The sequence below is a fragment of the Cibotium barometz genome, chromosome 35, assembly GCF_041138505.1.
Source record: "Cibotium barometz isolate CiBa-2024 chromosome 35, ASM4113850v1, whole genome shotgun sequence".
NCBI lineage: Eukaryota > Viridiplantae > Streptophyta > Polypodiopsida > Cyatheales > Cibotiaceae > Cibotium > Cibotium barometz.
In genome coordinates this window covers 27,621,828-27,637,217 of record NC_141080.1, presented here as the reverse complement: position 1 = coordinate 27,637,217, position 15,390 = coordinate 27,621,828, and the positions used below count along the sequence as shown (strand labels likewise).

Sequence of the window (15,390 nt, the reverse complement as noted above, 5' to 3'; positions counted from 1 at the left end):
TGCAAGACATTAATCTTTAAGTTTGAGAGCAAGAACAATATCAATGAACATCTACCAAACATCGTTGACATGATGAATTTTAAGAAATTGGATCCACCTCCTTCATGGGAAACAATTCGTTCGACTCTTCACTTATCATGGATCAAGAATTATATTCAAGGAGATTTGGTTTTCTAGCTTATGTTCTCCAGATTGAAGATGAGTTCATGATTTTAATTTCAGAAAAGATTCTTAATGTATGACAGAAAGAAGATTATCATAGACTTCTTGGTATAATGGAAAGGTTTGGATGAGTTGGATTCAACTTGGCAAAGTGATGAAGATTTGTAATGGTACTCGAAATCACTTCAAAAGTTCTGAATACACTTGTATGTCCAATCTGGCAGCCCACAAGACCTCTTAGCATAGAGGATTCACACACAGATCTGTGTCCCACATAGGAACACTCTGTGTTTCCCTCTGATCAGCCAAGACCATTCAGCAGGGCAGCCTTGAGCACACATCTGGCATATCCCATGTACATGGTTCCACAATTCAGTTCACATATACATCCACTGTCCAATCTCTGTTTCCACCCTTTCAATCTGCCATACTCCTCCTCTCACAAGGGGCCAGATAGCACAACTCTGCAGTAGACATAAGCCAATGGAAAGAAAGAAAGATGGACAAGTTCAGAGCTTACCAAATCAGTGCGTGGTTCTGCACCCGTGGGGTAGTTCGTACCAGTCTGTACTTGACAACGACTATCTGTACTCTTTCCCCTGCAACCACCTGACTGTTGCACCAAATAAACTCTGATAAAATCTCTGCCTGCAACTGGAGATACACTGCTTGCTACTGCTCAGAATTGAACAGATCTGAAATCGGCTGTACCTGTCCGTACAGGTCAGTAAAACCCTATTGTACATGTCCGTACAGCCTCTGCAGTCACCTGTACCGTACAGGACAGCACTTGCACAGCAGCCGCGTGCTGTCTATTCCTGCTAGCGCAGACTGTACCAGTGCCACGAGACCCTACACCTGTCCGTACACCTGTACCAGCAGTACAACTGTCGCCAAAATTTGCAGCGCAGATTGTACCTGTTTTCAGTTTTTGTCAGCGCCGCCTGTACCTGCAGCAGTCGTACCCTGTACTTGCAACAACTGTCTGTACGGGCAGCCTCCACGTGGACTGTACAGACTGTCTGTACGGGCACTTCTATACGGAAAACAGCAGTCAGCACTCTTCTATGCAGTTGACCAGCTTCTCCTCTCATCCACGCATGAAACTTGCATGTATTCCCAAAAGCAAGCGAGAGAGAAATGAGGGAGGCGTGTACCAAAAGTGGAGTTTCCTCCCTCCAAAAATATCCTAGGGCCCAAACTTTAATATTTATTAAAGTTTCCTAGGGCCACTAAGGCCTAGGGGCCACCCCAAGGTTAAAACATTAAAATTCATTAATGTTCTGGTCCCCCTTCACACCTGAAGATGTCCACACATCATTCTCTTTGTCCGGGCACCCCAAATGTGAATCATTTAATATTTTTGCTCAGCAACCACCATGCCCACACTTGTGCTGTTCCATTTTCACAGGGTCATGACATACCCCCTTCTTGAAAAATGGCAAGCGTCCTCGATTGCATTCTGGTGATACAACAAAATATCCAAAGTGAAATATACAATATGGCAAGATCAGCATCCCAATCTCTCTAAGCCATGCACATGTAACATCATTCACTGCAAACCAATGGCGTAGTAGTAGTCCAAGTTGTATACCACTGTGAACCATACACAACCACAACATCCAATGTGACTAGTACACATATATCATAGAAGTCCCATAAACAGATGTACTGTCAGCCATCAGTACCTTCGGGTGAGACAAAAACTGCACCAAGCGACCTCTAGATGTCATCTGAGCCTGTCTGTATCAAGGGAGTGGAGGTGCTACCCCCCTCTTGAGCATTAGGCAATGCTCGAGACCCATGCTTTGCTGAACTTGAATGAGCCAAAACAAGCGTCGGCTCCAACTCAAAGGTATCGAGATAAAGCTGCAAAACCTGAGGTGAATCTGTTAAGTCACCTTCCTCCATCCACTTCGCATCCATCGGTGAATAGTTCTTGAACTTCACAAGATAGCGACGGGAAACTTTACCTCGTACCTTTCTTTCCTTATGTGCCAGTATCTGCTCTGGAATAAGAATCTCATCAAGTTCCTCAACTTCCGGCTGAGCCTCATCTAATACATCCTCAGGCACATCCCCACGGAAAGGTCTAAGGAGACTCACGTGAAATGCATTGTGAATCCTCCAGTGATCTGGTAGCTTCAAGCGATAGGCCACCTCACCAATCTTTTCTAATACTTGAAAAGGCCCATAATAACGCATGCTCAACTTAGGGAATAAGCGCTCTTTACCCTTCATCTTCTTGAGTCTAGCCTTTTCAAATTGCAAAAGAACCCAATCACCCAATGCAAACTCTAAAGCACGTCTGTGACGGTCTGTGGCTTTCTTTTGCTTCTGTTGAGTTTTCTGGAGTGCCAACTTAACTCTCCGATAAGCTTCATCCATATTCTCCACATACTGATCAGCCTCAAAGATCTTATCCTTTGTGTGCAAAATGGGTGGTACCTTCTTCCCCCCTTCCACAATCTCAAAAGGGGCCTTGCCCGTCGAGGTATGGACAGTGTTGTTATATGCAAACTCCACCAAAGGAAGATACTTTTCCCATTGTTGCTTGTGCTCTGACACATAACACTTAAGAAGATCTAACACTGTAGAGTTAGCCTCTTCCGATTGACCATCTGTTTGTGGATGAAATGAAGATGAAAACTTGAGAGTTGTACCCATGTTGTCAAACAATCCTCTCCAGAATAAACTCGTCATCCGTGGATCACGGTCACTAATGATAGACGTAGGCAAGCCATGATGCTTGAAGATGTTCGCCATGAACAACTTCACCATATGATCAACTTTGATCGTCTTACGCACGGGAATGAAATGAGCCTGCTTATTGAACCTGCATATGATAGTCCAAATGCCATCATTGCTCGTTTGTGTCCGTGGAAGATCAAATATAAAATCCATGGCAATGCTCTCCCAAGGTCTATCTGGAATAGGTAAAGGTTGTAATAACCCTGGTGTCTTTTGACGGTCAAACTTTACCTTCTGACATACGATGCATTGCCTAACAAAAGCATCAACATCTCTTCTCAAGGTTGGCCAATAAAAGAAAGTCTCCACTGCTTTTACTGTGGCGTCAATACCTCTATGATCTCCATACGGTGGAGCATGACTTTCAATCATAACCTTGAGGCGCAAGTGCCTGGTAACACACAGTCTACCATGCATCAACAAAAACCCATCTCTGAGAGTATAGTGCTCATGCCGCTGACCCTCATATATCTGATCATACAACCTTTCAAAATCCTCATCATAGTCATACTGCTCTTTCATTTCATCGAGCTCATGATGATAAGCAAGTGAAACTGCTGATACCTGTGGGGCTTGCATGACAAAGCATCTTCCACAACATTCTTTTTGCCTTCCACATGAACAATCTGGAAGTGAAACATAGACAAAAAGTTGGCCCATCGCATATGCTTCTCTGAAAGCTTAGTTTGCGTGAGGAAATAACGCAAGGTCTGATGATCTGTCTGCACAGTGAAATCAGCCCCAAGCAAATAGTGTTTCCATGTAGAAAGAGCATGAATTACAGCCAACATCTCCTTCTCATAAACCTGTAAATGCTTCTCGGTATCTTGCAATATTCGACTCTCATAGGCTATCACATGTCCTTCCTGCATGAGAACTGCCCCAATGCTGTTTCCACATGCATCACACTGGACAACAAAAGCCTTTCGGAGGTCCGGTAATACCAATACTGGATCCGAAGTAAGCTTTTCTTTAAGCTTTTTGAAGGCTGTAATTTCTTGATAAGCTCATCTGAACGGAGTTGCCTTCTTTGTTAAGGCATGACGGGGCGAAGCAATTTCAGCAAAATACCGTATGTACCGCCTGTAATAGGAACACAATCCCAAAAAGCTGCATACATCATGCACGGTCCTCAAATCTGGCCAATTAAGAATTGCTTTCACCTTCGATGGATCCATACGGACTCCATTCTTAGACACAATATGCTCCAAGAAGTGTATCTCTTGCAAGAAGAACTCACTCTTCTTGCCATTAATAACCAGCCTATGGTTCCTGAGTTCTGCAAACACAATGGCCAAATGCCTTCTATGCTCCTCCTCAGTTTGTGAATGCACAATCATATCATCAAAGAATGTGCCCACAACCCTCTATGAGGCCGGAAAATCCTATCCATCATTCTGTTAAATGTGGCAGGTGCATTTGTCAAACCAAAGGGCATAACCAAGAACTCATACAACCCAAACGTGGTTCGAAATGCTGTCTTATGCACATCCTCGGGTCTAATACGTATCTGATGATACCCGCTTTTCAAGTCAATCCGACTAAAAACTGTGGAGCCTTGTAAGCGGTCCAAGATGTCATCGATCCTTGGAATGGGGAATCGATTCTTGATGGTATTCTTGTTCAGCGCCCTGTAATCAATACACATGCACCAAGATCCATCTTTCTTTTGCACTAAGAGTACAGGTGAGCAAAAGGGTGATGAGCTAGGCTGTATCAACTCTTTATTCAACAGCTCCTGTACCTGACTCATAATTTCTTCTTGTTGGGCTGCACTAACACGGTACGGCGGTCTATTTTGTGGAGTACCACCAGGAATTAGATCAATGGCATGATCTTCTGGCCTCTCCGAAGGAAGTTCCCCTGGCAATGACTCGAAAAACAATCTTGGAACCCACATAAGAAATCAGTCCTGTCCTTATCTAACATAGACAAATTAGACTTAGACTCATCATCTTTTGCATCCTTTGCATAAATCAAGTACGCGGAAAGATGCTTTTTCATTACTGATGAAATTGCTGAAGCTGATACAATAGGAACAGATTCCCCTTTAAGTTTTACATCCAAAACATGTTCTTTCCCTCTATGAGTCAAAGTAATCTTTCTATTGTATGTATCCACCACCGCATGTACTTTGTGGCACCATGGCATACCCAACAAAACATCACATCCATCAAGTGGCATGATGAAAAACTCTTCCCTGCAAATGAAGCTGAGCTTCCCAATAATAGGAGTGACGGGTTCTGCATACCCTGGACAAGCCATGTTAGCCTCATATAACAGCCCCATCTCCTCTGCACGAATCCCCAATCGGCCAGCCAAATCCGGTGAAATAAAGTTGGCTCTAGCACCTGTGTCAAAGAATATCAAGGCATTTTGATCTCTTACTTTGCCCCATGTCCTGCACAACTTAGTCTCTTCACCACCTGGCTGTTCCCCAACAAGATCAGGAACTAACCCTGCAGAAGGTTTTGGTTTCTTTGACTTGGGCTCTCCTTTGGTATCAGAGTCCTTTTGGGACTTTCTCTTGGGACAATTAAAAGACATATGTCCCTCTTCTGTACAGTAAAAGCATTTTCGAGCATCCCTCAAAGCCTGTCTCTCCTCAGGAGTTCTCTTGGGCATTGGCAACTTCTTATACTGCGTCTCTGTAGACCCTTTTGCATCACGCGAAGCATGCCCAGACTTTTCAGATTTCTTGCTCGAGTTCTTACTGCCTTTAAATCTAGAGGAGACTCCAGTGAGTAATGCATTAGTTGTCATAGCATTCTCTATCATCTGTGACATATTTGTTACTCGAGTCTTGATGCAATAGTCACGTACTTCCTTGGGCAGCCCACAACAATACTTCTCTACCTGCTCAGACAAAGGCACTGCACGGTAAGAAGTGACTGGGAGTAAAGCTTCCCAAAACTTCTTATTATAATCTTCCAGATTTTCACATTTTGATGCATCCAACTTGTGCCATGCGGTCATTACATCCACCTCAAAAGTAGATGTGAGCCATATGGAAGAGAACACCTGTTTAAATTGTACCCAAGTAGATGGTGCTATGCCCTGCAAAAGAAGAGTAGACCACCACTGCAATGCATTGCCTTTGAGAAAAGTTGCAGCTTTTCTCACCTTTGAGGACTCCGTGTAATTACCACCAAAAAAAGCAGCATCAAACTGCTGTAAGAAGGTAAGTGCCTTTAACTTATCTTTGGCCCCACTGAATGTATCAAATTTCACAGCAGCTCCCCCTTTCTTATAATCCTTCGCCTTACCCATAGGCGTTAGATTATCGTAAGGAAGTGGCTTCACAAGATTGCTACCCCTAGCATTCATGCCCATCATAGGGTCAACATTACCAATTCCCACACCTGGCATGCCATACATTCCAGCCATGTTTCCAAACATACCATTATGCATCCCGGGCTACATGCCCCCATACATATTTGCTTGCATCCCTGGTTGCATGCCTCCAAACATGTTTCCTTGCATTCCGGACTGCATACCACCATACATATTTCCTTGCATCCCAGGCTGAAAATTAGCTCCAAAAGTCCCTGGCATACCCATGCCTCCCTGAGGATAACCTCGAGTCATGGATTGGAACACAGAGCCACCACCAAAATAACCTGGATGCATAGTCTGCTGAGGAACAGATGGCTGTTCGAAAAAAGAACTCTGAGAATTAGCACCAAAAGCATGTTGCATGTTCGGAAACTGTCCAAAAGATGGATCTTGTGGGAAGGCAGCACTATGACCCTGAGGAAGGTTCTTAGAACGCACCTTCTTTGAAGGAGCTCAGTTGTTAGGGTTAGGGTTTGGAGGGTACTTCAGCAAGAAACATGAGTGACAGAGAGAGGAACACGACTTCTCTTGTATTGAGTAGTGATAAAATGAAGTACAATAGCCACATAAAGAAGTGACCTAAAAGGTGTGTTCACATGGTCCGGCCATAAAGTGTGCCAGGTGGACCAAATCACTTATAAACTATTATAAGTGGAACTAAGCTAAAACTGGGGGAAAAAACCTCCACTAACTGAAGTAAAAAGTGCCCCAGTAACCTACTGATGATCACTAGCACTCCTCTGGGTGCATACACAGCATAAAACCCAACAAACCCCCCTGGAGTGATATGTGATCACTGTACATCATCCACCAAAAGGAAACAAATTCAAAGCAGTGCGGAATGCTTCGAATTTCGGACGTGGTAATGCCTTGGTGAAGATGTCTGCCACATTCTGATCTGTAGGACAGTAGATCAGACTGATATCACTTGCCTGGAGTCTCTCCCGAACAAAATGATAGTGAATCTCAATGTGTTTCGTGCGAGCATGAAACACAGGATTCCTGGCCACAGGAATGGCACTCTGACTATCAGTATAGATAGGTGTAGGCTCCTCCACTGAAATATCCATATCAGTCATGAGACGACGCAGCCAGACACACTCAACGGTAGTAGTGTAAGCTGCACTGTACTCTGCCTCACAAGACGAAGTGGCCACTGTGGTCTGTTTCTTGCTTAGCCAAGAAATACATGAAGAGCCAAGAAAGAAACAATTTCCACTAGTGGAATGTCTGGTATCAAAATCACCAGCCCAATCTGAATCACTGTAAGCATATAACTGCATGTCACCCCCCTCAGGATAAAGCAATCCAAGAGACAAGGTACCCTACAAATACCGAAATACACGCTTCACAGCTTGCCAATGTGACAGAATCTGCTCAATTGAGATACGGCATACTGAATATCTGGCCGTGTAGTACACAAGTAAATAAGGCACCCAACAGCTTGAGCATATGTAGTGGCATCAAATAAAATACTGTCATCTTGTAGTGACAGTTTCATACTAGGCTCCATAGGAGTGCTAATAGGCTTGCAACCCTGAAATTTAAACTTCTCCAGAACTTTAGCAACATACCGAGATTGCAACAACCCAATGCCTCTGTTATCTTGCACAAACTGTATGTCCAAATAGTAGTGTACGAGTCCCAAATCAAACATGTCAAATGTCTGTTGCAGTATCTCTTTAAAAGCTGCAATTTTGTCATCGTTTGATCCCATGAGCAAAAGATCATCTACATAAAGACTGATGACCAGCAGATCTTTCTCTTCTTTCTTTACATACAAAGTGGCTTCTGATGGACTGTTCACAAAGCCTTGAGTGAGCAGGAAAGCATCTATTTTTGCATACCAAGCTCGTGGAGCCTGTTTCAAACCATACAAGGCCTTTTTCAGCCTGCATACTTTCCCTTCATGACCATGTTCTGCAAAACCTATGGGCTGATATACATAAACTTCCTCCTCGAGGTCCCCATGTAGGAAAGCAGTCTTGATGTCCAACTGGTGAACAACCCAACCACGATGTGCAGCCAATGCAATGACACAGTCAAGTGTCGACATACGGGATGTAGGAGCAAATGTCTCCTCATAATCAATGCCCTTCTTCTGTGCATAGCCCTTTGCAACTAGACGGGCTTTGTACCTGTCAATGGATCCATCTGCATGTCTTTTCAACTTATAGACCCACTTAGTACCAATGGCTTTCTTGCCTTTGGGCAGATCAACCAAATCCCATGTTTGATTCCTTTTAATAGAATCAAGCTCATTCTGCATGGCTTTATTCCAATGCACATTGTCTCGTGCATCCACAAATGAATCAGGCTCATCATCATCCTGTAAACTGGCTGCCATAACCATATTCAAATCCATGATGTGTGCATGCTCATTGGTCCGTGTCTCCCTACGAGTACGACCAGCAAGAGGACCCTCTAGATGGCTGTCCTGTAATGTCCTCAAATACCATCTAGGTATGTGTCTGACCTGTGGAGCCTGCTGCCCCATATTTGGCTCAACTTCTGGCTCAATTTGCTGCTGAATTTCTGCACCACCTTCATGATTGGCTGGCTGTCTTGTACCCTCATGGGTTGGATCACCAACTGTGGAATGAAACTCCATAGGTAGTAGACCTTCAAACACATCATTTTCAGCCTGATTTACATCATAACCAGCCATGGATATTTCTGATTTTTCATCAAAAATCATATCCCGACTAGTGAATATCTTCTTGGATAGTGGATCATATAACCGGTAGCCCTTGCTCTCACGGCTATACCCAAACAAAATACATTTTGTGGCTTTATCATCCAACTTCCTCCTCAACTCTTTGGGTATGTGTGCATATGCAAGACACCCAAAAGTACGAAAATGTGATACCGAAGGCTTGTGGCCATGCCAAGCCTCAAAAGGAGTAATAGAAACCAATGCCTTTGTGGGACATCGATTTAAAATATGACAAGCACACATAACAGCTTCCACCCAAAAGATATGTGGTAGCTTCTTTGCCTTTAACATACATCTGGCCATCTCCATGAGTGACCGATTCTTCCTTTCTGCAACCCCATTCTGCTGTGGAGTATAAGGAGTAGTATACTGATGTTTGATACCTCTACTCTCAAGAAAGGAATTCAACATGTGTGACACATATTCCTCCCCTCGGTCAAAACGGAGAGTCTTAACCTTGCATCCTGACTCTGTTTCAGCAAGTGCTACAAAGGCCAAAAATGCATCATATACCTGTGATTTCTGTGTCAACGGATAGACCAAGCATATACGAGAGAAGTCATCAATAAATGTAGCAAAATAGAAGCAACCTCCTAATGACTTCGTCTACATGGGACCACAAAGATCACTGTGTATAAGCTGCAACTTTGCAGTTGCTCGTAGAGCCTGATCACGTGGGAAGGAAAACCGATGCATTTTTCCCAAAATACATCCTTCACATATGTGATCTGGAGGCTTCTCCATAAGAGGTAGGTCTGTCAACATGTTATGTCGCTGCATAAGCATAAGACTACCAAAATTTACATGCCCCATGCGAGCATGCCATAACTCCGCATCAACCATAGCTGGAGTAAGAGTGAATGCATTATAAGCAGACTGATCCACTGGCTGAAATGCATCCAATTGATAAAGTCCATGACCTAATGTACCAGTAAGCATCAAGGTCAAAGCATTAGCTTTGTCTCTGACCATGCATTTGTCATCATCAAAGTGGACTTGCATACCACACTGTGCTAAAGAAGAAATGGACAACAAATTCTTCTTTATCCCTGGTACATATAAGGCATCTGTAAGGCGAAGAATAGAGCCATCAATGGCTGTGAGTTGAAACTCCTCAATGCCACGAACTGGATATGAAGCATTATTGGCACACTGAACAGTTTTGCCAACAGGGGCAGGGCCTACATGACAAAACAAATCCCTGCGAGATGTAATATGCTTTGAAGCACCACTATCAAAATACCAAGTACATGCATGCTCTGTCACACTGAGTGCCTGTGAAGACCAAGAGGCATCATAGCTGCATGTGTAGAAAGAGTAATCCCTGTCCTCAACAAAAGAAGCAGTCTCCGGAGGAGCTTTAGAGGCATCATTTACAGACATCCCAAATTCCTTTGCCTTCTCTTTGGCAATCCTCTTCCTACACTCTGTGATGTAGTGACCTGGCTTCTTAGAGTAATGGCATTTGCCCTTCTTCTTGGGCTGTCCATCACCTTTCTTGGTATCCTGAGATGAACCACCATCACCTGAATTCTGATTTGAACTCTTTGGCTGAGATTTGCCTTTCCCTTTTTGACCTGTAGTAGATGCTTGTTCAGCACTTGTGTTCATATTCATGTTCTTCCTGATTTGCTCTTCTTGTAGCAAGAGAGCAACAAGTTCCTGATACTTAAGGGGTTCAACAGCATTCCTCATGCTGAGGTTCAAAGAGGTATGAAAAGCCAAGTAAGATCTTGGCAAAGAGTTCAAGATGGTGGACACAAGCTGTGTCTCAGGAATAATCTCATCCACATTGATGAGTTGCTCTCTCAAATCCTGCAGCTTGTTCAAGTGGCTAGACATATCATCTCCTTCATGCATTTTCTGATTTTCCAGCTCTCTTTTCAAAAATGAGATCCGAGCCTCATTACGAGCAGCATACATCTGCTCCAAAGTCACCCATGCATTCCGTGAAGAGCCAGCTGAACGAATATGAGGTATAATAGACCTCTGTACTGACAATGCAATAAGTGACAAGGCTTGTGCATCTCTGGCATCCCATGTCTTCTGAGCATTTGTTCTTTGAACAGGCAATGGCTGACCTGGTGCCTGTACCTGTTGTCCTCGTCCACGAGCACCCCCTTGGGGAGAAGTCTCTGGAGCTAATGGACCTGGACGTGGTTCATCATCACTAACAAAATCCCAAAGACCTTTTGCCACGAGCACATTTCTCAGCATAAAACTCCACAAGGAGTAGTTCATGCCGTCCAACTTGTCTTCCTTAGACAAATACGTGAATACATCACTCTGCTGTTGATTTGCCATTATGCCAATGCACAATGTTGTACCTGTGTATCAAAAAACCCAATAGCAACAACCCTGAAAGCCACTGTACTCCACTGAATACAGCTAACCCAAATATGCTTGCACTCTCAATCCTCTGAATGTGCAACACAATGCACCACTGACTGAGTAGAGCAGCAAAAATGGCTTACATTGCCAAAATGCCCAAAAATGCCCAAAGTTACTGCACCCAAAACCTTGCAAAAAACCTGTAGAGATTTCTTTGCAAGAAAATTTGCCTGTATTTGCCAGAAAATTTTCACAGAGAAAATGCCCAAATTTCAAAACTTGTAAAGCTTACCACAAATGTGACTTTTGCAAGTACAGGCGGTTGTAGACTGTACAGAGTAAGTGTACGGTACAGTGCAGGTACAGGTCGATTGCACGCTGTACGGAACAGTTGTACGGAAACAGGTCGACTGTACGGCGACTGTACGGAGCAGGTACACGCAGCAGGTACTGTACGAAAACAACAGTCGACAGGTTGGTAGCAGGTACTATACGGAGCTGGGCGAGTAGCTGACGGCGAGTGTAGGTCGCCTGTAGGTACTGTACGGGGGCTGGGCGATTGTGTACGGAGCAAAGCAGGCGCCTGGTTGTACGAACAACTGAAGGCTATAGCTGATAGCGAGCCTGCACGGTGCTGTGTACGGAACAGTAGCTGGTCGACTAATGTACGGAGCAGAGTACGGAACAGTACAGGTGCCTGTACGAGTGTACGGCTGAAGGCGACTACCTGTACGTGGTTGCAGCTGAAGGCGACTAGCTGTACGGACACTGATGGCGTGGAGCAGTACGGGCAGGGCGCGTGGAGCAGTACGGGCAGGGCAGGCCAACCTGGGTGCTTTGATACCAAATGAAGGAGCTCAGCTGTTAGGGTTAGGGTTTGGAGGGTACTTCAGCAAGAAACGTGAGTGACAGAGAGAGGAACACGACTTCTCTTGTATTGAGTAGTGATAAAATGAAGTACAATAGCCACATAAAGAAGTGACCTAAAAGGTGTGTTCACATGGTCCGGTCATAAAGTGTGCCAGGTGGACCAAATCACTTATAAACTATTATAAGTGGAACTAAGCTAAAGCTGGGGGAAAAAACCTCCACTAACTGAAGTAAAAAGTGCCCCAGTAACCTACTGATGATCACTAGCACTCCTCTGTGTGCATACACAGCATAAAACCCAACATTCTTCTTCTTCTTTTCGGGCTCAGTACGGGATCTCATAAATTCAGCAAACTTCTCACTTTGTGTGAGTTGCATAAACACATCCATAACACCGGCCAAACGATTTTTAAACTGAGCATCATTTTCCTCTTTACTAGGCATATCTTCTGGCTGTGTTACATCCTCATATTGCTCATCATCTGCAGCCTGTTCTCCTGCAAGAATATCCTCAGATTCATTTCTCTCAGGAGAGGTCTCTTGCTCTTCCTCTTCATTATAAAAATATTCGTCTTCTGTATCAGACATGTTGCTGAATTTTTCAGCAATGACTTTCCTCGAGTCAACCACGAGCTCACCCCCTTAAGAAAGTTGATGATGGGTCCCGGCAACGGAACCTTGAAACCGGCCTCTGGTAAAAACCAAAGTGCGGTAGACTAGCAGTCACCCTTCCACTTGTAGTCCAAATATAAAAACAAATTTAATTGGAGCTAGAGTGCCCCAAAACTGAAATGAGAACGACACCTGTTGGCGCCAAAGTTTGGCGCCCCTTTCGGTATTTCTTTACTCAAATTCAAAGTGATGTAAAACCGAGTACAACACAACCAGCCAGGAGAATACACCTGAATGTCCAATCTGGCAGCCCAGAAGACCTCTTAGCACAGAGGATTCACACAGATCTGTGTCCCACAAAAGCAACACTCTGTGTTTCTCTCTGATCAGCCAAGACCATTTAGCAGGGCAGCCTTGAGCACACATCTAGCATATCCCATGTACATGGTTCCACAATTCAGTTCACATATACATCCAGTGTCCAATCTCTGTTTCCACCCTTTCGATCTGCCATACCCCTCCTCTCACAAGGGGCCAGATAGCACAACTCTGTAGCAGACATAAGCCAATGGAAAGAAAGAAAGATGGACAAGTTCAGAGCTTACCAAATGAGTGCGTGGTTCTGCACCCGTGGGACAGTTCATACCAGTCTGTACTTGACAATGACTGTCTGTACTCTTCCCCCTGCAACCACCTGACTGTTGCACCAAATAAACTCTGATAAAATCTCTGCCTGCAACTAGAGATACACTGCCTGCTACTGCTCAGAATTGAACAGATCTGAAATCGGATGTACCTGTCCGTACAGGTCAGCAAAACCCTACTGTACCTGTCCGTACAGCCTCTGCAGCCACCTGTACCGTACACAGGACAGCACTTGCACAGCAGCCGCCTGCTATCTATTCCTGCTAGCGCAGACTGTACCAGCGCCGCCAGACCGTGCACCTGTCCGTACACCTGTACCAGCAGTACAACTGTCGCCAAAATCTGCAGCGCAGACTGTACCTGTTTTTAGTTTCTGACAGCGCCGCCTGTACCTGCAGCAGCCGTACGCTGTACTTGCAGGAGCTGACTGTATGGGCAGCCTCCACGTGGACTGTACGGACTGTCTGTACGGAAAACAGCAGTCAGCACTCTTCTATGCAGTTGACTAGCTTCTCCTCGCTTCCACGCTTGAAACTTGCACGTATTCCCAAAAGCAGTGAGAGAAAGGGATGAGGGAGGCGTGTACCAAAAGTGGAGTTTCCTCCCTCCAAAAATATCCTAGGGCCCAAACTGTAATATTTATTAAAGTTTCCTAGGGCCACTAAGGCCTAGGGGTCACGAGAAATACACACCTAATTCCCTTGCAGTAGCATTCAATCAAACAACTATTCCCAAATTGAACAAATAAACAAAGCATTCAATCAAACAACTATTCCCAAATTGAACAAATAAACAAAGCATTTGCACTCAATTGCATAAACATTTGCACTTTTGTGTTTCCATGCATTTTCAATTCGCTTGCTTTAGGAAAATTAACTCTGAAATACTTGTGTTCATGTTGATATTCCTACCCTATGTTGTGAATTAGTGGTGCGGCGTTTTGATTGTTTGCTGTATTCAAAACGTATGGAGGGTTCTTGGTGTAATTTAGCTGGGATGCTTTGATAACTGTGAGAGGTAGGCTGAGAGGTGGATCTCATGCGAGGGTGCAGGGAACTTCCTCAGAACATCCAGGTGTCCTTGGTATACAACAGGCAGGCGGTAGATTAGGAAAAAGGGGGACGTTGAAAACAGGAGGATGAGGCTGAAGGAAAGGAGAATTGTTTTTTTTTTTTTGGGGGGGGTGGGGGGGAGGGTGTTTCACAATTGTTAGGGTAGACCTGAATCAGGGTAATGATGGTAGAGAGACCAATAGAGTGGATATAACTTTTTCTTTGATTCACTACCTAGATGTAGCTCTGGTCAGAGGAGAGTATTTGATGCCTGAATGTATCTTGTATGTAATGCAAATCTTAGAATCATGGTCTTCAAGTAATAAATGTGCTGGCTTTCTGGTTTGTACACACATTTATTGCACATGGACTTGTCTTAAGGTTTGCATTATGCTTGACACAGGGTTGTTGAATCTGCAAGAGTTGCAGATATCACGAAGCGGAGTCACAGATCCAGGAATTGAATTTCTGAAAGGTATCTTATCCTGAATATACAGGGCCATGTGGTTGGACACAACCTATGATTTTGTGAGGCTTGTCACTGTGTAATTAGAGAAGGAAGATTTTTATATTTTGAATATTTAGTAAATTCTTTACAACACAATGTTCAATCTCAAAAGCCAAACCTGGTTTGGATACCTCAATGCCAAAGGCATGCTTGAAGATACATATCACATGACACGTAATATATATTTATATCTCAACTGCATCATGTTTCATTCTTTGCCGTTATTTAGGTCTGAAGAAGCTTCGTATCCTCCATATGGAAGGATGCCATGTGTCTCTGGGGTGCATGGAGACAATTGCAGGTGTGTGTTTCTATGTGCTTTTCTTAAATAAGAAATTTGAAACAAGCTTCTCCTTTTGAGTAAATAATGTGGAGCATTAAGTCTGTAGTAAATAAAGATGCATTCA

The 15,390-nt window shown here is 44.0% G+C and overlaps 1 protein-coding gene across 5 annotated transcripts in view; it reads left to right on the top strand.

The window, feature by feature from the left end:
• Window positions 1-15,390, top strand: part of LOC147618289 (uncharacterized) — a 70,990-nt gene that overhangs the window by 18,236 nt on the left and 37,364 nt on the right. For all 5 annotated transcript variants that reach the window (XM_086774745.1, XM_086774748.1, XM_086774744.1 and 2 more), the window contains 2 exons: window positions 14,879-14,950; window positions 15,213-15,284. In XM_086774745.1, coding sequence (XP_086630871.1) covers window positions 14,879-14,950; window positions 15,213-15,284 — 144 coding nt within the window. The remainder of the gene's footprint in view (window positions 1-14,878; window positions 14,951-15,212; window positions 15,285-15,390) is intronic.